The sequence below is a fragment of the Pagrus pagrus genome (genome assembly GCF_965226575.1).
Source record: "Pagrus pagrus genome assembly, chromosome: 10".
Classification (NCBI taxonomy): Eukaryota; Metazoa; Chordata; class Actinopteri; order Spariformes; family Sparidae; genus Pagrus; species Pagrus pagrus.
Window position 1 is genome coordinate 8,963,567 of NC_140194.1, and position 25,956 is coordinate 8,989,522.

Below are 25,956 nucleotides of genomic sequence, written 5' to 3' on the forward strand. Positions count from 1 at the left end.
GGTACTTGGACAAAACATACATTGTGTCACTTTGGTCTTGAGGTGATTGTGGTGGCATTTCTCAGTATTTTCTGAATTCTTACAAACCAATCAATCAATTAAGAAAGAAATAATCAGTAGTAACAGTTCTGTACAGAATAGTTAATTAGCTCTACCTCAGTCCATGACAACAGTAAAGCATCCTGCTTGAATATTACTACGGGAGTAATATTAATCGAATAATATAGCAGTGCAACAGTCACAATGAGTATTCATATTCTTAATAGTAGATACGTTTTCCTGATTATACTTTTTTTTATAAAATGTTTATTGCATTGGGTCACAGTATCATGCAATTTTCTACTTTACTACTTATGTCTGATAAAAACAGTATGTTCACAACTTTTATCAAAGAGGATGATCAAACAGATGCATCTTTGTTTGAGTTTATTGTGCAAGACTTTCCAGGCGAGCATACAGATTCATGGCAATAAAAAGTGGGTCTGCATGCTGCTAGTCAGAAAAGCAAAAGCATCTAAGTATGTACATTCAAGTTTTATACACAAATATAGGAAACTGATCACACAAACAGATTAGAGTACCACTAATTCTCTGACACAGCGAGTCAAAACATCAGGAATTGATTGCACAGGCAACATGAGCAGTAGGTTTAATAGATTTTATGTTACAAAAATACTAAAATCTGATTTTTAGAGAACATTTACACAGTTTCTTTTCAGGTGGCACCTATACCAGAGGATGCATTTCCCATCATTGGACATTTACATCAGAGATTTACAGATCAGTAGAAGGATTATTATGAAGAACAAGAGTGAAGAAGCTTGAGAGAAAGCATTTGAAATGTATGTTTCCATTTATAGCCAGGTGACACTATACCCATTATCATTCACTCCAGATGTAAGTGAATTAAATGCTAACACCATTTGAAAAAGTTTTAAGATAAAGCGATAACAATCCTGATAGTAATAATGGCTGTTCTAAAAGGAAAATTATTGCCCTATAAAATATGTTTATATGCCTGTAATCCTGACCTGTTTTTCTCACTGACTATTCTGTGACACTTATTTGACACTTTCTGAAGAAATCTGATTATCTTTAGGATACTGCCTGTGAGCAGTACTTACAGTAATTAGGAAGGTTATCAATAAAAAAAATCAATACAAAAGTCTAGAATAAACAATTATCTAGTAGATTATTATAAAAAACAAATGGCATCACATGGTTATCTGGATTGATTGGATTTTAGATTCAAAATTTCCATTTTAAATTGAAATACTTGCCTTGCCTGACAGCCATTATGTGACCACTGTGAAATGAACAGATGGGAAACAGACTAACACTGAGTGAGAATTTGACTGCATTGTTATTATCTAACTATTCCATGGTATACTACTGTGTCCCTTTTGGCATGACCATTTAATGACTCCTCCTGGGAGCTGTGGATGGACAAATTAGTCATAGCTGCCTCAAGCCTCACGGGATGGCCAACATACTGTTGCTTTGAGTAACCCCAATATGGACGGCTGTAATACATAGGCAAAAGTCAGATACAGTGGGGTCCTTTGGCTGTTGTTGTAAGTCTTTATACACTCTCAGATGACCTAATTCCCGAAGAGCTGCATCAGTATCTCCTGCACAAATTCTCTCTTTAACAGAAACATCCTGCACTCCTGTGTTAACACAGACTGCATGTTTTTAAGTGTGTGAGTACTTGTTCTATATTACCTGTGTCCAAACCTTTGGATCTTTAACAGAGTTTTAAGGCAGACATAAATGACTTAAATTTGGACGGCTAGACTCAGATTGTGTGCTCTGCAGACAAAGTGAGGTTTGTGTTTTACTGTCATGTAGCCCCGTCCATTTCGCTAGCGCAGGTCTGTCCGATATTTGAGGGGACGGGCTCCTGGTCGGTGTCCCTGACACAGATGACAGCATCACCACTTACATTGATGAGACACTGAGCCTAAAGGAGAAACAAAGACAAGAAGATTAAACCCTTAGAACGCTAATAAATGTGCGGTCTGAGGATGCTAATGGTAGCTCATTATGATTTATTGTATAGATGGACTGAATCAGGTTAAGTGTGTGTGTATGAGTACCTGGTTCTTGTTTGGATTTTCCATAAACACACACTCTTTCATGCTGTAGGACACTACTGCATTTCCACCCAGGGCTGCTACATGAGCTCGAACCATCGCAAACACTTCTGCTATGAATGAATGGAGGAAGCCACTGACCCCACCTTCCTGCAAAAGACAACCACACATGTCATGTGTACAGGGATGTCAACACTTGCACAAGATGATCCTGGGGCCTACGCATGTGAGGTACGTCCTTGCAGCCTTACCTCCCGCAACGATGTCGTCTCTCTGATAAAAAACATGTTGATGATCCCAAGGTATTTAATGATGCGTGTCCCAGGAAGGAAGGAGAGCGGCGTCATCTTCACCACGGTGACCGAACTGCCTCCAAACCCGCGGTTGGAGCGCAGTGAGCGCGAACGTCCCTCAGGCACCGGACTGGAGCGCTCCAGTGATGAGACTGCAGGTTCAAAGAGAGCAGGCAGAGGTCCAAAGGAGGGAGATGTGAAAAGGAAAGGAGGGGAGGGAGAAAAAAAAGGCAAAAGGGAATGGAGATATACTCAAAACTAGTTGAAAAATGAAAAGCAGATATGAACTTCAAAGCAGAAAGAAATGTGAATGTGAATGTGAATGTGCATGAAAAAATGCTGTTAGCGTTTACACAGCGGGAGTAACACGTGTGAACAGTTATATGTGAGTAAGTCAGTTGTCCGTGTGTGTTGGGTAGATATGTGACTTGACATGCAGTGGTGTGTGGATGAGCGGTGCCAAGACAATCACTTGAAAAGCGTGCACTGCCATGCATGTCATGCAGTTAAAGCGAACAGACAAGACAGTTACACAGTGTCTGCAGACAGACAGACAGACCTGGGCACAGCTGTGTATGCTTACATGTGTGAATATAGTATCTGCAGTACAGTGAAGTACATGAGAGGATATTTACATCCGTTTGCTTTTGTGAAAGAGGTTTGAGAAATGGAGACGGACAGAGACAGCTGTGAGCTGAGCTGGGCACATGTACACGAGCCAGAGTGTGAAAGATGCTCCATCGTCTTACTGCAAATTTACCTGACGTGGCTTACATCCATCAAACCAGGAACCTTCAGAGCCACACATTAGATTGTAGTTCACTTACAGAGCACAGGACTGAAAATCATACCAGATCTTGCAGAAAAGCACTGCCCCCACGCCCCACTGTGATCTCGACCACATTCAGATTTGTGTATGTAGTGGTATGTAGTAGAGTATCTCCTCAAATCATGTAGTGTTTTCTCAGCTTAAGTAGATTCACAAATGCAAATGCAGAGAAAAATCAAAGGAATTCTTCCAGAAATTGTCATCCAATTGCAAAGTACAAGCTCGCTGAATGCAGAAAGAAAACAAAAGAAGCTTCAGATTAATTTGTCATCACGGTTGCCACGGCTAAAGGCATCTCAAAGCCAGGCTGCTGATTGTGGATCCCTCTGAGGGGCGGGGCTTCCACTTTCACACTCTAGCTAAAAAAGCTGGTGCTTGATTTATGATGCTCCGCCCCCCAGCGGCATGCATGGAGGGGTGTGTGAGTGTATCGAGCGTGTGTGTATGTGTGCGGGATTGCTTGTGAGACTGTGTTCTGTATTTGTGGGTTTGATCACCAGAGTGTGCTAGAGACTGTGTCCTCCTACTTGTCTTAACTGATCCTCGTCTTATGGTGTGAGCTTTCAGCCTAAGCAGCTCTAGCCAGGTGCTGCATCTGTCTGCAAAGGAACCGTAATCAACGGAGGCAGCTGGAGAGAACACACACACACACACACACACACACACGCACACGCACACGCACACGCACACACGCACACACACACACAGCCCACACCCGAACATACACAAACGCAACAACAACAACGACAACAAGAGAAAAACGAACAAAACAAAAGAAAAAAAACAAAAAACGAATCAAGACAAAAAAAAAACGAACAGAAAAGAACAAAAGTGCATGAGGTTTGGGAGCGGTGCAGGATAACTCTGTCCGAGACAAAAGGATGAGAAGTCAAAACAGGGCAGTGTAGTTGTTTTGGTAGCGGGAAGGTGGGTCAGGGGGTGATGACTGAGGAGGGGGGCTTACCTCTAGATGAGATGTTGGTAGTCTCTGGGACACCTGTCACACACACACAAACATCAAAGTCTACATTTGTCCTTAACAAAAAGCAAAAAGAGTTTAGGGACAGTCCCTTACCCTTGTTGCGAGGCTAACACAGTAAGCTTTTACCCCCAAAATGTTTACCATACATACAAACCATACATGCAGTTATTTATGGGAGCCTGATACATTTAAAATAGATCAGTTGAGCGCTTCCTTGCTCCACTCTTACTCTCACAATAATGTGTTTGAGTAGCCTCTCCTCTCTGTGCACACTCTGAATCAAAACATGATCGGAGAAAACGGCTTGCCATATTCCTGAATAGAATCTATCTTCAGTTCAGGAATGGAAAGCATTCGAACTTGGAGACCGCATACTTTAAATAAGCAAGCATGTGAGAAGCCTAGCTAGTACAGATAACTGCGGTCAAGTGAGCTGTTATTTGTGAAAACCCAGCCAAGCCAGCCGCTGCGTGCATTTTGATGCGCACCTACAGTATTCAGGCTGTTACGGTACTGGTGCTTGGAGCAGCCAAAAAGGACAAAACACACACAGTTTGACAGGAGCTGCATATTATGGTAAAAAAAAAAATTGTACTATCAGAATGTTTTTGACCAAATAGCTCAACATCAATACTGACTTCGACTTTTGGGAGTATATTTTAACTTTCTGCTTTATTGGTTACTGTTATTTTTCACTCTACAGTATGTAGTAAACAACAACAAAAACTCAGTAAGAGTGTTAATATGTCTAACAAGATTGTGGGTCCACAACAACACAGTGTGTCACTGCTTTGTGAGACCCGAGTGGCAGGAAAAGGACAACCAATCCTTAGTGGATAGGAAGGAAGAGGACAGAAAGGTTAAATAAAGGAAGGAAGGAACAAAGAAAGAAAGAAAGGATAGTAAGCGAAACTAACTAAAACTATTTTAAAACTATTGTACTTTCACAAAAAGGCAAGTATTAGAACAAGTACAACAGTCCAGGAAAAATGACATCACTTTACTGTATTGAAGCCTTTAAATTCAGGAAAGACACACTTACGTCATATCACCATTTAACAACCTAACCCTATCCAAAATCTGAGATGTTATGTAGTCTCATTTCATAATAACGATATATACATGTTGTCCAACTCTATATCTAATGATTTGCCTAATTTAAGGCCATAGGTGTGACCCCCCACCCCCACCGCATTCAGCTATTACCACAAACTTCTGCACATGCATCAAAACACTCCATCTACAGAGCATGAGGTCTCATCTAGACAAGATCGCACTCAAGTTCTACATGAACAGAACACACCGAGCTACGACACATCACTGTTTATTTACCTGCTGAACGAATCATAACCAGCTGATTTTGGCAGAGTTTTGCAGCTGGGGTGAATAAAGAGACTGTACCTAAAGTGTTAGTTGAAGAGATGGGCAATGCCTGTTAGTGAGGCAGGGCAGAGGAGGAGGTCCGTGAGCAGACAAAAAAAATACTGTGTAAGGCTACCTGAGATTTTGGACGATGGCTGAGTGTTGGAGGATGACGAGTCTGCACACAACTCCAAAGGAAACTGCAGCTGCTCTTCAGTCTCGATGCACCCTGAAACGATACACACCTTGGTACTTTAGCCGGACTTCAAACACACAACATGACAGAAGTGATGTTTCTTGAATGGGTAACACTGCTTCGACTAGTGTGGTCCTAAAAGAATAGTTCTGTTTTCTAACTTCGCTAGAAACTCTTGAAAGCCTTTTTATGTTTCTGCATTCAGTTTCAAGGTCTGCTGAATATTTATATATTAGCCTATCTTAGCTCAGTTACTGCATGACTCTGGGATCTAGTAGCAGCTCCTCTATTCAGCTTTGAAATGATTTGTAGATACAGCAGATGACTTGTCTCATGAAATCTAAACGACTAATTTTCTAGGAACAAAGAAAACACATTATATCCATTTACCAGTTTACTTCCTGTTCACAAGCACCAACAGTGAATTAATATGACTTTTCATATATCAGAAGATATTTAATTTCACGCTATGGTACAATGGAAATGTATTTAAATTAATTAACTCATCCTCCATCTTCCAATATAAGAAATAGCTTATTTTTGGACTTCTTTATTGAGACAACTGTTTTTATGAGCAGCATATAGTGAATACATGTTTCATTTAATTATACGTCCCTGTACTAAAATGACCAAATAAATGATTCTTGAAATCTTTCTTAAATAAAGCTGTTGACACTATACTGAATATGACATATTAAAACTTGATTGAAGCAACAGTGAACTGCATTCTTAAGAAGGTATTAGACTTTTGGACTTTGGGTAGAAAGAAAACATTTAAAACTTCCCAAAAATACCATAAAGAATTTCCTTTAACCAGACAGACCTTTGGTCATGGGCTTTTCTGCTGGCTTCTCCTGAGTCTGGTCTTTATCATACGTCATGGCAACCGCTGTCACTGCGACCTGGGATGCAGGCGGACAGAGGTAAAGAATTTAATTTTCTGAATTTTAATACCAGTTCTGTTCCAAATGCAATTTCACAAATGAAAGACGGCCTGAAACTTCTCACCTGTATGAGTTCTTCTTCTGGCACTGCTACGGTAAAGTTGAGATGACAAAGACAGCAGGGAATCATAGAGCGCAGCTTGAAGTAAAAACTCTGTAACAAACACAGTGAATTACTTTAAAACACTGCAAGTACCATCATAAACAGTATGGGACAAAAGCTAAGCATGGCAACACATGTGGTGTAATTACTACTTGATCAATAAGGGTTTCTTACCTTCAGCAGATTCTCACATAGATCAGTGAAGATCTTGTTCAAGCCTTGGTTAGTGAGATTGGCATTACTCAACCTAAAGACCCTCACTGATGTAAACATCTGGAACACAGCAACAAAAACACATAGCATAAACATAACAAGCCTAAATTTCATGCTTAAACTCACCATTTCAGTAACAGGCCACTCAATCAAATAGCTTAAGTGTTATTTGAGATATTCAATAGACAAGTGTTTAACATACCATTGAATGTTCCATAAAAAGGTCCAAAAAAGGTTTGTGTATGCTGTTAATGATAGTTCTTAAAAATAAAGAAATTTGCAATTGGCCAAAAACGTTGGAATCGGTGTATCTCTACTTATTGGCAGACTTGTTATAGCCATGTTAAAAGGACATGCATGAAAACGATGGCCAAAACTCTTTCAAATTACAGTTTGGTAAAGATCACAGCAGGGGAATGTGTAAAGAAAGAAACATGAAGAGTATTATGAAGAGTGACCTGAACTGCTGATGTCCAGTTGTAAATTCCAGGCATGATCTCAGTGTTGCAGCTGTAGAAACCTGAAGATAGAAAAGTGGAAATGGAAAGAGGGACGATGAAGCAGACGAATAATAACATTTGTAAGAGCCTCGTCCTGATCAGAAGACTGAGCAAGTGCAGTACATGATGATGTGCTGTCACTGCTGTGGAGCATACCTGTTGGGGTCGTAGCGTCAGTGAGGAGGGAGTGGATGTCCTCCACAGCATCAGTGTCATCAATCTATGGGAATGACATCAAATGGTTACACTTGTCCGCAGAAATAGTGGCATATAAATGTAAATATTTTCATAGATGCACACCTCCAGGACGAAGGCATCCTTCTTTCCATGTGAGAGGTCCAGTTCTGACACTTCGTCTGAACTTTCCGAGTGGGAGCGGAAAAGTCTGGAACGTTGCCTTGGCTCAGGAATCGGAGAGCCCACCACTTCCTCTGCCAGCTCCTGCAAGCCAAAAACAAAAAAAGACACGAGGCCTGAGCAGACGGGATGTCAAAGTAAACATCTGAACACCACCGCAGCAGCAGCAGCCCACATCTGCATCTCACGCTAGTAGAAAGACTATGTTAATAACACACCACATGCTCACACTCGTTCAAGTACCCAAACAGCTGCACCATTACACAAACACAGCTGGTGTTAATCTGAATATGGATCTGGAAGAGTAAGGAGTGGCCCAAACACACACACATACATACATACGCACACAGGTGAGAGTGTGAATGGGCAGTGTAGTTGGTCATAATACAAAATATATTAACAGATATACTATGACTCTACAGTGGGTTGCCCTTGAGAAGTGACTCTGTAGTGGGTTACATATTGTCCAGCTCCCAAACGTCCCCAGTTAAGAGCTGTTATACAGTTATTGTAAAAGTGTTGTAGTATTGCGATTAATATAGTGAAATATTTGTCATGCTTTGTTGTGTCTCACAGCTAAAAGTTGCCGTGCTCAGTACCATGTTTGTGCCGCAGAACACCTCAGGGTCCAGGGCAAATAATTTCTTTAATGACCAGAGAGAGACAAGAGGGGTAAGTTTGTCATGATTCACAAACAATTTATGATTATGTACATGTTTATAACACACTACAACAGAAAGAATTTTACCTAAAAATAATGAAAACAGTTGACCCAGAAATTGATCTGTTTATGTAAAAGAATCACAACTTATTGTGTAAAAAAGAAAACTAAGTTGCCTGACATAACTCTGAATGTGACATTGAGGCACAATTCTTTAAGGGCCACAAATACATTGGAACAACTCCATTTTAAACTTGTGGTCGAAACAGCCACCAAAATCTCTTTACTTACAGTATATGCTTTTTTGTTAGGTTTCACATTGACTAAGTCATGGGCTGGGGGCTAGAAATCTTCTCAGCAGTGACTGTTGTGTGTCTCACCGGAGGGTTTATTTGATAGATCTCTTTGTTCTTGGCTATGGTGTCATTGATCCGTTTCTGGATGGTCAGGATGTGGTGCTCATTGCTCAGGTCACCCGGAGTCTTTCCTGCTATCTGGATGCCCCCAGGTGCCGGTAGGGCTGTCAGGTAGACTCCTGTAGCAGACTGATCACACATACACATACATTTAAAAAGACTGTGTTGCATCAGACACACATCTGGCTTATTAAGCTTGTTAACCTAAAATGTCAACTTACAGCCAGACCCAGGAGCATGTTCTCTCCGATACTGATCTGGATGCGTAAGCCGAACAGAGCGTTCATGCTCCGCAGCTTCAGTTTGTTCATCAGCTGAGTGTGGAGCTCGTACTCCATGAAAGGCAGCAGGTTGGAGATGGCCGTTGCATTCACTTCACCCTGGGCCTTCTTTTTTAGACGGCACAACCTAGAAGACAATCAGTGTTGGCATTAACTTACTTTGATCAATGTTATATAAAAGTTACTGTTATTTGATACAGAGTTTGTGTAGCTTTGTAAGACTTAGATTCAAGCACTTTCAAAGTACCTAAACCAATAATTTCCAGACTCTCGAAGCATCTAAAATGCAATTGCCAAAAATGTTATGTACGCAATATATTTATATCCAAAGCAACCAATGTATATTATAACTTTGGTCTTTTTTAGTAGCTGTTCATCAAAACTGTGTATGTTTTGCTCATAATTATTGAATTCAGGCTCATTTCAACACCAAGAGACAACAAACAAATATGATGACAGATCTTTTCATTTAAAATACTTTGAGATTTTTTGTTTACATGAGTGATTGTGTGATTGAAACACTAGATAATGTTAATAACATTAATATTTGAAAGGATTATAATCAAATTCAAGCATATTCCTAACCTTGAAAACTTTAGGGTTAAAATTAAGCATTTTCCAGACTTAATTTTTAGTGCAGAATTTCTGTGATCTTTTCTATCATTTTGGTGCCATTTAACTATGATTTTTTTTTTTTTTTTTTTACCTGGCCTGGATAAGGCAGCCCTTCCCTGTGACAGCTGCCTCTGGTGGCAGGTCGATTGTTGTGAAGAGCACATCAGGAACCTTGAAAAAAATGTAACAGTTATTATCATTATTCATACTTTTTCCATCAAACTGAATTTAAAATAGCATATAAACGTGTCTTTGATTTAGGCAAACAAAAGAAATATCTGAGACCTTTTGTCGTCTGCAGTGGTAACAGTAGGTGAGCTGGGTTGGAAAGGGCATGTTGAGTTCATCGTACGGGATGTGACAGAAGCCACAACTCGGGGGTGACGGCTCCTCAAACCTGGCAAACAATACACACCATTTGCTATGACCCTCTATAACTTAACCAAGCTGTACTGGTCACAATCTGTACTGAACTGTACACATTAGAAGGTTTTACAATCAGTTTAATCAGCCTCTTAATCAGAACAACCTGTGGTCGACGATCCCGATGTCTAGGCAGCCTTCACGCATATACCGAGGATTGAGGATGGCTGCTGTGCCTGATGCCGACAGGATACACACCTCCTCGCTGTGTTGGGGGGAGATAGACAGATCAAGAGAGAGAGAAAGGGAGGGGACGGAGGAGAACAGGGCAGGGAACCTTTATCATAAACTGGTCTATAACATCCTGATGCAACAATAGGAAAGGCAGGAAAACTGTATAAAAGGGTAATATTTTCCCCCGTGTGGAGTAGTATATTACATACCAGATGCTAGTGCTCTCGCTGTACCCCACAACAGCATGACATCCAAGAGCTTTGGCATGAGATTTGATCTCCTGGCGAATCTCCTCCCACCAGGCATCGCGAGTCTCTGGCTCATCTGAAAAACACAAACCTCTGAATCAAACAGCTTTCACAAGTAAGTCAAAACAACACCCCTCTCTGAGCATTGAAGTCTAGCTAATGATGAGTTAGTACTCAACCTAACTGACAGTTTTTAACATAGTTAAATAAAAAACAACTGCCATGACAAGTGCAAACAGGAAATCTAACAAGTCTGTATCTAATCTGATTATACATGTATCTACTTGACTTACCAGAAAATAAACAGACAGCAAACAGTACAGTTTGTTTTCTGATGATGACTCATGGGTTAAGTGGTGTATCAAAGCAAGCCAAAACCAACTATCAGTTAGTGAAACAAAGTGACAATGACAATGATTTCATGATTGAGGATGATGATGAAGGCAAAGTCAATGGTTAGGTTAGTCGTGTGTGTTCTAGCTGGCCTTTCTTCAGTGTACGTTAACTTAGAACAAATCTTCTCCCTCTTCTCTGTGGCTCCTTTCAGTCAGCTGCACTAACAGAAAGGACACAGGTGAGAAATACGGCCATTTGGTATGTTTTGGCCAGAGTTGGGACTGATCCAATCCAATATCAGTATCGGGTGAGGGTACGAACGTAGTGTAAATCATTTATTGGACTGACATCACCGCTCCACGTACCGATCCAGATTCTATCATCTGACTGTTTGACTATCGGGTTCCCTTTGAACTCTGCAAAATTCATATTCACTCATAGAAATCCACAAATTATAGGCCTCGCCAATTATAGGGACAGATATTCAGCATTTTTTTTGATTAATGGTATCTGTGTTTTAAAGTTAATTAAAGTTAAAGTTAATTAAAGTGCTACTTTGGCTCCAATGCGGCATTTACTCTCTGTCTGTAGTCACCACTCTGTGGTCTCACTCAATATCCTGCCCACACCAATATCTTGATTTGATTGGTTACAAGTCTCAAGTAATAGCCTTTCAACTATAAACAACTATATAAACGAAAGTCATCAGATAGATGTAGTGGAGAGGAAGTACAAAGTAGCAAAAAATAAAAATCATAATAATATATTAATAATATTTAAGATAATAATAATATTCAGAGGGGAAAAAAACTCTAGCGTCTGTTAATATCGGCAGCTGTCCGAATTCAGGTATCGAAATTATATCAGAACTGAAAAAAAAAGTGTCTCTGTACATCTCTAGCTGTGGTGGTCTGACTACAGGAAAGTAAAATCTTGCTGGCTGGTAGAACGATATTTACATAAAAGATATAAGAAGACTCTGCCTGATGTTTGAAAAGTGTTTTCTACGCCGGTCACAAAGGTTTTAAATTCAAAAAGATTGAGCCTTCATCATACTTAGGCTAAACCATGGGTGTGTGTCAATAGTCTCATGAGGCTTTGCCACCTGTTTTAATAACCCAGTTAAGAAGAGCCTAATCACTCAAAGTTGTGAGTATAATCTCACTTGTTAAATCTCATAGTTTAGCAAAGGACACATGAAGGAAGCGACATTAGAGTATTGAGCTGCACCCCATGACTTCCTGAGAGGGCCACATGCTGACGATGCCCCAGAAAGAGAGAAACTCAGCTGTTTGGAGAGACAGGGGAAGAGGACTGGGTGAGGGGGAAAGAATCAACTGAGGAGATGAAGAATAATGGCTGATGGTCAGGCATCAGGCCCACGAGGTGGGTTCCTTTCACCCGGAAGCAGCATGTCACACAGGCACAGGCTCACCAACGTGCACGCTCATGACCATGTGCACGCTCATGGGCAGAGAAGGGCCATATTCATTCACCAGAGTCCATCGAATCTAGTTTTAAGTTAGAGAATACTGAGTGATATCATGCCTCCTCCTTTCCCCAAGCTCACATCTTTCCTTACGGCATCCATCCCAAATCAGTTTTTAATTTTCCTCAACTGCCACCAAACCAATCAACCTGCCGTCCATGCATCCATCCATCCATCCCTCCTTCTCTCTCTCTCTCTCTCGCTCTCTCTCTCAGTATGAATACGGCCCAGTGAGTTAAGGATGCACATGCCTGGTCAGTGGCTCTTTGTCACAGAGTAAACCTCCTAAACCTCCTCTGGTCTAGACAGGTTTGACCACAATGCTGACTCAGGAAGCGTTAGAACAGCGCTGGGACAACGTTAGGGAAGAGCTGCAGCTCTTCTTTGCAGCAGGATGAGCTGGGTGTGGGGAGGAGGAAGCCAGGCCAGGCTGAATGGGGTGGGGGTGGGGGACACAGCGCATGCTCAACTCAGCTCAGCACACACTCACACAGATTAGAGAGAGGAGAATGGCAGCTCACTGAATTCACAAATTTAAGTGGTACACTATCGAGCTAATGTTGAATTTGCTTTTGTTTATATTTAGGCTAACTGTTCTACGTTGGTTAAATGTCAGTGCTGAGTGCATGCTAAGAGGTTTAACTTCACTGAGCTGCCATCACTCCGTTGGGTGAGAGCAGTAAAAGGGGGGAAATACCTGCAGTGACACTATTCCAGTCTAGCAGTTTGTATGAGCGCGTGTTACCCAAGGCTGGGCCAGAACACACCGTTAGTACAGAAAAGAGAGAAAAAGAAAAGAAGAGATAGTCTAACAAACAAGCACAGCACAACAGCAGCACTCCACTATGCAAAGACAGACAGCACTTCACAGTCACTATGCAAAGACAAACTATAATCAGGCCTACAAAAATCTTGAAAGAGGAAGACTGACGAGGAAGAGAGGAGAATAGAGATGAGTAAAAGCTGAGGACCTAGCCAAAATCTTAAAAAGACTTGAGGTGAAGAGAAGCTATACAATACAAAAAAGGTGCATGCAGTAGCAGTTTAAGTCTAGCATACGTACTTTCTAAACTTACTGGTGCCCTGTGGAGTTTTGTTGTAAACAAACAAATGTTCTGTTTACATTCAGAGTTTCTCACTAAATTGCATCTTATGTATTTTAAATGACTTGTAAAGGCAACATTTTAATATTTCAAATGGTTGCACAATACTGCCAACAACTGTTAATCAGCGCACTAGCAGGAAACAATCAGCAGAGTATGCTTGCAAGTGCATGATACAAGACATGGAGATCCACTGGTAAGAACATTTCTCCATAGTGCTACTGGTCAAAACTTCACAGGGTACCTTTAGTGTTGCTCTGTAGTTGATCATAGACAAGGCATAGCAACAGTGAACAGGGCTCTTTTCAGAATGGCTTCCAAGTTGAACCTAAAATTTGGATCAGGAAAAACTAGGTGGAAGACAACGCTGCTAACACAATCCTAGCTTAGACAGGAATTTGGTAGATTGTAAAATAATTTTTGAAAAGCTTATTTCGTTTCTCTTGTTCACCTCTGAAAAGAACCCTGCTTATCCGAACCCAGCCAACATTCATCAGCACTCCCCTCTCCCTAAATTCTCAAACCTCCCTGACTCATAGTGGTATACAACCATTAAACCGAGCAAAGAGGCAAAATAGCTAAGACTTCCAACACCTTCAACAGGCAGGCTGAATCTCATTTAAAAAAGTCTGCATAATAAATGAAAACATGTGCACTTCACAGAGATAAGAAGCATAATTGATAACTGAAGGCAGCAGAGCATATAAGACACCACAGTACGTCACCACAGCGCCACCTGCAGCCAACAACAACACACAACAGAAGCAGCAGGCAACAGATTGGAGCCATGCACCATTGTTGCACCTCACCTACAGGGGACAGCACACAACAACACCACACACACGCACGCGCACACACACAAACACACACACAGTCAGTCAAACTACGAGGTGAAAGTTGCCCCTATTCATAGACGTGATAATAGCCTATCCTAACTTTATTTCCGTCTAAATGCTACCAAGCTGCAGGCTGTAAGTGCTACCAGGAACAGCTTTCACCTTCTTTAGGACTCGTACAGAAGTCTTTCAACATCATTTCTCTGAACAATCAAACAGATTGGGACTGGGACCATACACAACTGTTCAACACAAAAGGCTAATGGGCAGCATTAACTAACAGCCAACAAGACTGGACACTCACACTATACTTTAGGTCAATGGTGGAGCTCACTCATATCTTTTCACAGGACAATGGACATCAGGACATCATGTATTCGTGTGGTTTGAACTCACCAGGGTTGTGTATACGGTCCAGTAGTTTGACAGAGCGAGCGCTGACCACTCCACCCACATGAACCAGAAAACCGGGTGGGAAAGACGTCAAGGTGAAGAAGGGGAACTCCTGCAGATAGAAAACCCTGTCAGTTACAGTAGGGGAGAACACACACTAGACTTTTCCCAATGTATTTTTGCTGATCACGTTTAGTGACTGCTCCATGCTTGTGATTTTTTGATTAGATTTTATGGTATTTTTCATGACTTAAAGTCTATAATATCAGAGTCCAAATTATATTTTTGTTGACGGTTTCAAATGTGCTATATTTGGTTTTGGCTACGTGGAGAAAAATCTATAAAAATGTTTACTTTAAAATACACAAGACTTACAAATAAGCACTTAATGTTGTAATTAGAGCTTGAACAATATACTGGTCAGCCGATATCATACAGAATATACAGCAGAAAACTATTTTAGTGCACTAAATGACTAAAGAATATCCCGTCTCCTTTACATAACACGTGTTCAATAACAACACTTGAGTGTTTCCTGCAAAACATGTATTTTTTAATATGTTTATGTTTATATGTCGTAAGGATAGTATGGCTGTCAGTGCTGTCAGTCGAATAGCCATTTTAACAAGGAAAGTCAAGAAGCTTAATTGGACTGATTTTTTTTTACTCCTATTAACTGTATCAGCATTAGCTGCAAAAGCCCAGTATTGGCTGGGCTATGTAATAAAAAAAAAATTATATTCTTAGAAATTCAGATACATATCAACAGAAACCCTATAAAAACTAGTATTTACATGTGAAAACAGAAATCTTTTAACAGTGGCTACATATTCAATAATAAATGTTAAAAACTGGACATCAAATTTTAGATTTAGTTTTGTCTCTGTGTGCATTTGTGAAAAAATATTGCAAAAGTCAACATGCAGCAAGGATCGAGTGTGATGGTGTCCCTTCATGCAAGGTTTTTACCCCTATAAAAATTCCCACTTGGTCCATTCCAGCCTACAAACGTAGAGACAACAAACTCAAGGGCATTTCAAATAGATTGGAAGTGATTGAGCCTAAATATTTTGTATCACTGATTAAGTGATTTCATTCAATCTTTTCAAATCTATATAAATGCATTCATTAGGTTTGGAGTTGAAAGTGAATAACAAACACACAAAAACACACACTCTCACAAGGTCCTGGCTGAGGATCAAGACTGTTTCACATGCTTCTTTCTGTCCACTAACGTGACAGCCAGTCCTCTGCCTCCAGTCAAATAATGTGATGCAGATCCATGCAGTCACTCACAAGAGGAGCTGGAAATACTTTAACTGCCTTTGAGCAACTTGGTATTCATTCTAGGTTGAAGTGATGAACACCTTTACAGAACACCTCAGGGTCACGTTGTGATTTCCAACCATGCATGTATATGTGATGGGACTACCATTAGTTTCTGTCTTGTCCAGTACTGCAGGAAGGAAGACAGCTACTAATTTGACTGACAGCTCCTCCCACTCAGAGCAAGAGGGCAAGAATGAGGTGATGATGTGAGCGTGCTCATTCCCGTTACTGACACAGGAAAACCAAATCAGACTCAGGGAAAAGAGGTCAGAAAGGAGGTGAGTATACAGAAGGCACACACACGCAGTCATACACCCCTTCAAACCTGAAGGGAACACAACTCCTAGCCTCCAGCCCTCCACCTAACATGTCTGTGAATCTTTCAGGGTGCGGCGGGTGCTGAGCAAACACACAAACAGGGTCACGCATGAGCGCACTGCCATTTTGCTCAACCCAGCCTGCCCCTGTGAGATCTACAAACAGCTGAGGAGGGGCGGGTTAGGAGTTGATTTAGACTTGGTGGAGGCCATCAGCTGGTCGGGGTGTTAAGGGAAAGGTGGAGAGAGAGAGAGAGTGTCACACTGATGGGACATACCCTGGCGTTTAACAATAACCCAGAGGAGGACGCTCCCTGAGTAGCACAAGTGGTCAAGAGGACAGAGAAAGGGAACATTACTTGCTCTTACACAGACCCACTCCCCATGTAACACCTCAGCAGTGTAAATTAGTGAGCTTTCACAAAGAATGCAGCTGTGTGAAAAGTGTGCTCAGCCTTACTGCCTATGTGCAGACATCCAAGGTTGATATGCAACACAAACTGCATGTCAAAGGCTGAACTTACAAAAGCCACCACAAGCTTACTGCTTTGACTTCTCATGCTGCTTGTGGATTAATAATAAAACTGCATTTTAATGCTGCTAGTCAACTAAAGCCCAGCTTGAAACAAACTGGCATGTATAAGTATGTGAAATTAAGCGACGCTGAACACGTTGGATCTTTTTTAAAACCAGACCCTTCCCACACCTACTCCCAGTGTTTTCTGTTTGTAGTTACACTTACAGCTGAATAAAGCATCCTTTATTAAGGTGTAGGACGGTGGCAAGTTTCAGGATTAACTCCCCTGTCTGCTAGAAACAGATTATGAAAAGGTTATGAGACGGTATGACGGTTCCTTTCATATTTGATCTTAAATACAATGTAGACTTTAAGTTGTTTACATCTGTATGACAACATCAAATGTCGATCTCAGTTTGAGCATTTTATGTTTGTTCAGGTAGTTTGCACGGAAATTAAATTTGTATGTAGCAAACGGTGTGGAAGTGGGTTGGGAGAGGGTGCAGAGGGTAGTTAGGAGAAAGCACCTTTGACTTGCAATTTGCCGTGCATTTCATTCTCAAACGTCTGCACCCAGAGTTAGTCATTAAATACATGTATGATGAGCATGTGTGAATGCTGAGTGTCATTGTACCCTCTGCTCGAGAGCCGTCTGCGTCTGTTGTCTGAGCAGGGTCTTCAGAGGCCCAGCCTCCTTCCCGGCGCTGCCCCCGCTGCCCATTCCTGATCAGAGAAGAGAGTCTGGCTTCAGTTTCGTCACTTTCAACACAGAAGTCAATGGACAAGAAAGCCAATCAAACTGTCAGCTAGGAATGCACGATAAAATCATGAAGCATTGTATGTACGTATGTATCTGCCAGTGGGCCATTAAAATAAGAGTAGGCATGATAGTATGTAAATTGCACTACAGGAGAGACTTAATGTTCTCTGTATTTGGGTGAAAAAAGTGCATATCGGTTTCGGTCGAAATGAGTTGGAAAATATCGGCCAATCGGATATCTACAAAAATCCAACATCATGCATTCCTACTGTCAACAGAATATTACGTTAAAGTATTAATGATATCATAAAAGTCATGTGAAGTGCTGGAATGAAAACACTCAATAAACATCCTCATCATAAGACTAGCCTAGTCTTTTTTCTCTTAAGGCCTAAACACTGGACCTAAAGTAAGGTTTAGTTACACCTGACAAACATATCAAACCACATGCTGAGGTAGGAGAATCCTGAGTAGGACATCAGTCAGTAGTGTTTTTTCACAATGAGCTCCGGGCAGTCACAGCATGCATGTTGAGTTAGCGTTTCTATAACACCAGTCAAGTTGACCTGGGTGTGAACAATCCTGCTGTTGACCCAATGCACAGGCCCCAACACACAAGGTGCTGTTACTTGATGACACACAGTGGTCCTACTATACCGGAGGCTGCCAGCAGCAGGTCCTCGGTGAAGGACACGCTCTTTCTCAGCAAGGCAGAGTCTGAGCGGATGGAGGAGGGAGGGGGTGGGGTGGTGGCTCTGGGGGCAGAGCTGTCCCCTGGAAGGGACAGAATGTTTGTGGATAGGGTGGGGGAGCTGGGGCAGAGGAAGATCCCAGGCCTGAGTCTCACTGGCTGGGGCCCCTCTGATCCAGCATAGAAACAGATGGAGGGTACAGAGAAAAAAAGATATATTGAGAATGGACAGGCAAAGCAATGAGGAGAGTGGTCAGAAGCACAGCAACAACAACTGAAGAGGGCACAGAGAGCAGAGAGATGGGATGGGGAGAAGGTGGACACTCATAGATACAGAACAGCCTGATATGCCTACAGAAGCGTGGATTGGTTGACTATTTCTCATGTTAGAGGAAACCACCATCGATTTAGAGCTGCAACCATTCATCAAGTAGCTGTCAACCATATTTTGATAATCAATTAATCGGTTTGTGTACATTTTTAAGGGGGAAAAAGTCTAATTTTCTAATTCCAGTTTATTAAATGTGAACATTTCCTGGTTTCTTTACTCAAATATGACAGTAACTGGATATGTTTGGGTTGTGGACAGAAAATGACATTTTAGGACGTCATGTTGGGCTTTGGGAAAGACTCATTGACATTTTTCACTATTTTTCAAGATTATAAAGACCAAATAACAACTCAATTGAGAAAATAATTGACAGATTAATTGACAATAAAATTAATCATTAGTTGTAGCCCTACATCACTGGGCAAAAAAACATCCATTTCAATTACAGGACTGATATTAACTATATCAAAATGTTTTTATTTACAGTAATACTGCTGGTTGTTTTTATTGGCCTATGTCCAGAACTGTGATTGGTTAACTCTGACATATACGTAACTTTTCTTGCCTTTGAGTTTTAGAGTTGTACCTATTGGAGTTTGTATGAATGGAAGCCAAGCTACAGAAAAGAGGTGTGCAAAGAATAACGTTGAGCAAATAAGTGAAAGAAGGAAGGGGAGAATAAAGGCGCAGACTATGAGAATATGAGAAAAAGAAGAGAGAGAGAAGAGGAAATATGAACAAAAAAAGATCAGAGGAGTAGGAACAAGGAGGAGGTATGTCGGCTTGTGAGGCTGCTGGTCCCTTCCTGAGGGGTCAAAGGGAACGGCTCTGGTAAGAAGGTTGAGAGCTGAACTGTGTTAAAATGTACTCAAGTTGTGGTGGGAGCGGAATTTGACAACACTTACCTTTTCCTCAATGATTAACCATAATGGCTGCTAATGAAGAAGTGACCTTAGATCAACAACAGCCCCTCATGAGACACAGTGCTTCCATTAAAGACCACAACAACAGGGGGACAAAACTTATACAGAGATCTGATGTGTCTTCATATTATTAAAAACCACGTTTGAAGTCTTTTTCGATAGTGTGAAATAAAGAAGACACACCAGGCCACTGAGGACAAGGAGGAGGATGGGACCTGGCTAAACAAATATTTACAAGCAATTAATGTTAAACTCAACATGATAAAATGCGTAAAAAAAAGAAATAAATAAAAATAAAAATAATTCAAAGACCACCACCCGAGTAGCAACACAAATGAGGTGAGGGATTAGGGAGGGGTGAGAATGGGAGAGGGGGATGGGGCGCCAAGTGTTCTTACCCGTCTTGGGCGTCAAACTGAGGTCTGTGTCTGATGATGAGGACTGGCGGCTGCATGGCTTGGAGGGAGAGAGGGGGGGAGGAGAGGAGGAGGAGGTGGGTAGTGCTCTGAAAGGGGTTGGTGGGCCAGAGGACGAGAGCAGGTCCTCACCAAATACCGGCCTGCCAGGAGAACATGACACATACACACACCCACGTCAGTCACCGCCTCACCCCTCTGAGCGTGTGTGTATGCACATGAGAGTGTTGCCATCAAGTGGGAAGGTGAGTATTTTTGTGTGATTTGTTTTGCTTTGGGTGAGGTGTGTTTGAGGTGCTACGGATGGCTGGGGAACGAAAAAAAGCAAGCGTGGAAAGCGAAAATTAGAAAACACAACAAAACACACACAGACATACACACATGTAACTAGAAAAAAAAAAAAGCAACGTGGCAAAACACAAGAGGGGTCAGATTTAACAGAGGATGACGAGCTGAAGCATGTGTCCCAGTAGAGTGAAGCAAAGGTCAGGTGACTGTAGAGAGACAGTCACAGGCCCTTCCACAGGGCCAAAATCACAATGTAAACAGCCAATAAAAGTGCAGAATGATGCACCTGGGAACCTGGCTACCCACCCTCTATTGTTTGAACGGAGGAATTTGAGACTACTATACGTCTGATAACAAGGTATCTGCCTTCCTTCTATGGCTCAATACCTCTCACTACACCATGCCTTTGCTGCGACTATGTTGCTGTCAAGCAAAGATATATTTACTGTCCTCCTCCAATATAAACATCACCATCTACTCCTCTTTGTATTTTAAACTTCTTCTCTTTCTCCTGTATCTATTTTCTTCCCTGCCTCTGCGTACCAGTGAAGATGAGAGTGGGCACAGAGACAGAGAAGTTCTGGGACAGTCTCTGGGCGCTGCAGGCTGAATGCACTGGGCTGTTGTGGGTGGAGCGGCATCCATGGGCAAGGGGAGACCTGGGCCAATCAGCACGCAGAGAGAGAGGAAGACGAGAGGGGGGCCGATTTGGACACGAGGAGTGAGAAACGTCCCAATCCGAATGTAGCCAGAGAGGAAAAAAAGAGACGTACACAAGAACCAACACCACAACATTGCAATAGAGTGAAAAAGGAGACAAAAAGGAATAGAAGTTTTTACTCCCTGACTGTCTTTGCCTCAGCAGGAAACTCATGCATAGCTCTCAGCTAAAGATCTCAGTCTCACACAAACACACACAGCTGCAGGAATGTAAACACAACAGAAAAAGGTGACAAAGGCCCAAACAGGCACATGGACAAGTTAACCTGCAGAGAAATAATTTTAAAAGATCCCAAACAACAATGTGATGGTTTCAGCTCAATAGTTAGAATCTGTTGATTTTCTTTGTTTTACATTATTTTCAAATGTTTAATATGTCGGGAGGCAAACCAGGCAATCCGAAGACCTCATTTTGGACTTGAAATTGTGAGGGGCATGTGTCACTATTTTCTGAGATTTAATTATCGATTTATGCTTCTTCACAGAGGTCAGAGACCTCTATTACAATTAAAACCTGGCCTAGACTGCAGCATATCAAAGGTGCTGACAAACAATAGAAAATAATTATTAGGAGCTACACTAATAATAAAAAATTATTGTTGAATAATCAACTGTATTTCTCGTGTGTAACAGTGTAATTATAGAATAAGTAGTACGAGAACAATACATCTATTGGATAGGAGGAGTGGGATTGTTCAAAGATAAAATTAAAATTATAATAAAATTTTAAAAACGGTGCTTGAAATAGTATATATTGTACTGTCAACATGAATAAGAAAAACTAAAAGCAGATAAAAGCAAACTTTTTATTTATTTTTCTAAAGTAGTATACTTTTAAATTATAGAGAAGATAAGCTCAGATAAATATGTAAATAATGTACACAAAAAACAAACTAACTCTATAATAGGTGCATCATTTCCTGAACACTTTCACTGAGAGCGGCGAATATCCTTGTCATAACATGAACAAGAATCAAATCATCACCAAACAGTGTTTACATCCCTGATTTACATACTCTCACACACACACACACTGGCACACAGATACACTGTATAAATGCAAATAAGAGGCACACATGCACTCAACTGTAGTTTTGCTTACAGTAACTAAAGGAAATCACAAGCTAACTACTGAAAAGCCAGGGTGAGGGCAACAGAAAAATGAAAGAGCACACTGTTAGAGGCTGAGGAGAACACAGGAGTGCTAGATACTCACTAAAAGACGCAGCACTAGAACATGCAGAGGAAGAGCTGAAAGCCATGCAAGAGCGTTTCTAAAAGAGCAGACAAGGCAGGAGCGGGGTTGAGGATGGCTGTGTGTGTACTGTGCATGTGTGTGTCTCAGGATATGTTGTGTGCTGTTAGTTTCATGATGCAATACACGTGACACATCAGACAAAAAGACTACAAAAGGGGAATCAAAGATACTGAGACACACACAGGACTAACTGCTTGACTATAAACAGACATTACATTCTTTACATTTTGTCAAAACACTCTCCCTTTCATGCACACACCGATCATCTTTCCCCATTCTCACAAACTACATTTGTAGTGAAACTTGCACATAAAAAGGGGCAGGGTCCATGCTTTCGTTGTTGCTTCATACTCACTCCTTTCCATCCTTTGAAGGGGAATTACAGGCATTGGAGGCGGGGGCTGTGTTAGGGTGCGTATGTGTGGCAGTGTTGGGGGCACTTCCAGAGCTGATTTTGTCCAGTGTGCAGGCAGTACCTATAGCCCGCACCACCAGGCCAGACTCTCCCTCCAGGTCAAAACACTGCAAGTAGCCCACCACTGCGTTCCCGCCCATCTCCAGTACCTTAAGCCCTATTTTCCTCTGCAGCTCTCCTAAAAAGGGGTAACACACACATGAATTAATTCACCATGAGAGGGGAACCAGAAAGTTCCTCTTCCTGCACACCAACATGAAAAGAGGATCGCTGTGAATTTCCTTACCAGACATAAGAGAGATAAGCCTTTGACGGGCCTCATTGGATGCCCGAGGAGTTCTGATACGGTCAATCCACTGGTACTCTGGATCTTCATTCACCACGAGTTCCTCCACAAACCCGTGCACCATCGCTGCCCGGTAGCACCTGGGTATGGATGTGGCTAGAGTACACAATTAGACACATAGAGTGAAAGGATTTTAGACGTAGACTCAATGGTAAAAGTTCATTTTAACTGTCTCTTCAGCTAATTTTCCAATTTTAGCACATTTTCTTGTGTCAAATCTTGTTTACAGATACACTGTTGGCACCGAAGTGGCTTGTAATTCTGTTGATCTTGGAAATGGCACCTTTCCTGACTGAATAAGAGCATCAACATGATGCTACAAATTATAATGTTCTCAAATGAAACATCTTTCATGAAAATTGTGGGTAGCCACTTTACGTAATGTTGATCTGCATTTCATGTAAACTGTGTCTTTTAAACTGTAAACAAACAATTGTGAAGCAAAAGTCGAGTTGGACGTACTGCAGAAGAACTTGACTCCGCAGGAGGACTGCCTGAATCGGTTCAAATCATTAAAAAGCTCCACTTTGACGAGGACGTTGATCTCCCCTCTGATACCTAACAACAAATAAATAGACAGAAATGCATGTATTAAATGAGGAATTGTAAATAAGGAAAATAAATTACAATTATCATGGTCAGATAAGTTTATTCTTGTACCGTGGATGGTATCATAGATGGGAAACCAGCCAGAGATGACAGAAGCAGCCTCATTGCACAGCAGCGGGTCGATGTCAATGTAAACTTTCCCTATGGCATCATTAGCACTGTAAGTGTCATGGTCCAACACTGTGACCTGCAATGGCTCGTCTTGCAAGTCCTCATCATCGACCTGGACAATGAGAGAAAAAAATTAATGCAATGCATCCACCTCATGAGATGTATTAAAATAATGTAAGTACTACCAAGTTTTGAGAGAACTTCACAGGTATTTACCTCAAATTTGAACCACTCTGAGTTCCACTGTGGATTGAGAGACTTGGGACAGACATCAGTTTTGAAAGTTGTGTTTCCAAACTTAACCTGCGATATAAAAAGGCACAAGACACATGTTTTTAATGCCTCATTTTCTGTTTTAAGTAATGAAGATGACCCATACTGAGACCAAATATAAGTACATACAGGATGTTGCTGCTGATGTGAATTGTTTATTAGGATTAAGGCTGAAAAATAGGGTCACTCACCTCTACAAAAGCATCAGTAAGGTCACTGGCTCTGTCCATCACAGGCAAGTGGCGCCCTGCCACAATTTTGGCCTTCAGTTTCCCAGGCATGATTTAATTTTAAGTTTATCTGTCGAAAAAGTAATATCAATAAAATTGAAACAATTATCAGTAGCTTTTCAACTGCCCTAATTAACGCTGCTGTCTCTAACAACAGTGTAAACTGAAGAGTGGGCCTCCTATCTGCATGGACATATGTTGTTGACAGTGAGAAGAGACCCCTTCCTCTATTTACATGCTCTCTAGCTAATAAGCTAACCTAGCTCCCCTCAGCTAAACACGACTTGAACACTTCTGGATTGACTCTAAATAGCTTATCGCCTCGGTTTAAAGTCAACTATTGACCTCGCGTTTATAAAGACACCAGCAAAAGACACTTAGCTAGATTGTGTTAGCAAAGCAAAGCTAGCAGGAAAAGCCACTTAGGTTAACTGCATTGCAGTCACAATCTCCTTAGCTCTACCTGATCGGCCATGTTTTCACAGTCATCCTGCGAAGCCACCACCACCCATGTAACAACAATATCATCTCTCACTACTGCCAGTGCTAACAGTATCATCCTTACCAGTGCTATAATATCAAAAGACGGCTGTCAAAGCGGCAGCAGGCTCGTTTAGCTCGGACATTACTGTTGACAGCCCACCGCTCGTCTGACCTCCGTAGCTCTCCCATAACACGAGTCGTTAGTTCCCAGTACACCGCGCAGGAAAGTGTCGTTCAAGTTGGAAATATTCATCAGCTGATAACACGGCTACATACACACAGCTGTACGGGTGTCTTTACGACCGACTTATTTAGTAAAAACACATGTCGCTGTTAGCGCGCAAAGCCAACGGTTAGCCTGATACGCATACAGCTCGTGATGAATGAGTTTTCGGGGGTTGGTGTGTGCTGCCTTCGCGTACACCCCGTGAACTCTTCGATCCATTTCAAACGCTACCCTTCTTTTTAGAAAAAAATAACTAGATAATATTCAGAACAACCAGTCTCACTGAAAACATTAAACATTATATACGTATATCCATAATAAGCACTCAGAATAGATTTTGGTTTAATTTTAAGGTATGTTACGTAGCTACGTAGCTACATTCACAGATATTCCGAAGCTACTTAAAGGCAGCGCAGGGGTTTGTTTTGGACATGCGCACCCGGTCCAACTGCTTCATCCTCCAGGTGACAGCCAAGTACTCACCTTTTGTTTTAAATGTACAGTGTTGTATAAAGTTCCCAAAGGTCATACTTGAGTTAAAGTAATGATATCTTGTTGAGATATTACTTTGGTAAAAGTCAAAGTCACCCATACGAACAGTACTTGAGTAAAAGTCTTGAAGTGTCTGATAGTAAATATACTTCATTATCAAAAGTAATTATCTGGCAATAAATTGGAAATACTATCAGATAGTATAAAAAGTACTAGCAGATGTAAATTATACATGTATTTACATATATGTATGCACTGTATACTAGGGGTCAACCATGGATCCAATATTCAGTATATTTGTGATTATTGGATTCAGTGTTGTTGTTTTTTATCAGCTCACTGATAAAACAAATACATTTAATAGTGTGCAG

At 41.3% G+C, this 25,956-nt stretch overlaps 1 protein-coding gene and 1 long non-coding RNA gene across 20 annotated transcripts; one reads left to right on the top strand and one right to left on the bottom strand.

The window, feature by feature from the left end:
- Positions 1–409: 409 nt before the first annotated feature.
- On the bottom strand, positions 410–25,285 carry c2cd5 (C2 calcium dependent domain containing 5). Of its 19 annotated transcripts, none has more exons than XM_084364419.1 (31): positions 24,950–25,285; positions 24,346–24,454; positions 24,098–24,184; positions 23,822–23,993; positions 23,624–23,719; positions 23,102–23,257; positions 22,756–22,993; positions 20,117–20,277; positions 17,648–17,736; positions 16,775–16,810; positions 14,854–14,962; positions 13,216–13,269; positions 10,655–10,769; positions 10,378–10,476; positions 10,134–10,245; positions 9,940–10,019; positions 9,174–9,360; positions 8,917–9,081; positions 8,475–8,519; positions 7,819–7,959; positions 7,675–7,738; positions 7,477–7,538; positions 6,980–7,078; positions 6,767–6,856; positions 6,582–6,660; positions 5,699–5,791; positions 4,183–4,215; positions 3,746–3,817; positions 2,348–2,541; positions 2,100–2,246; positions 410–1,963 (listed from the first exon to the last, which is right to left on the bottom strand). In XM_084364419.1, the coding sequence occupies exons 2-31, from the start codon at positions 24,433–24,435 to the stop codon at positions 1,844–1,846; spliced, it is 3,285 nt and encodes a 1,094-aa protein (XP_084220545.1). In that variant the 5' UTR covers positions 24,436–24,454; positions 24,950–25,285; the 3' UTR covers positions 410–1,843. The 19 variants fall into 19 exon arrangements, with proteins under 19 accessions (XP_084220545.1, XP_084220540.1, XP_084220539.1 ...); XM_084364414.1 differs by having other exon boundaries at positions 3,716–3,817; XM_084364413.1 differs by having other exon boundaries at positions 3,746–3,847.
- On the top strand, positions 13,732–21,052 carry LOC311263962. Its single transcript, XR_014623424.1, has 3 exons — positions 13,732–13,817; positions 16,305–16,457; positions 20,969–21,052. It is a non-coding gene; the product is annotated as an uncharacterized lncRNA (long non-coding RNA).
- Positions 25,286–25,956: the final 671 nt, after the last annotated feature.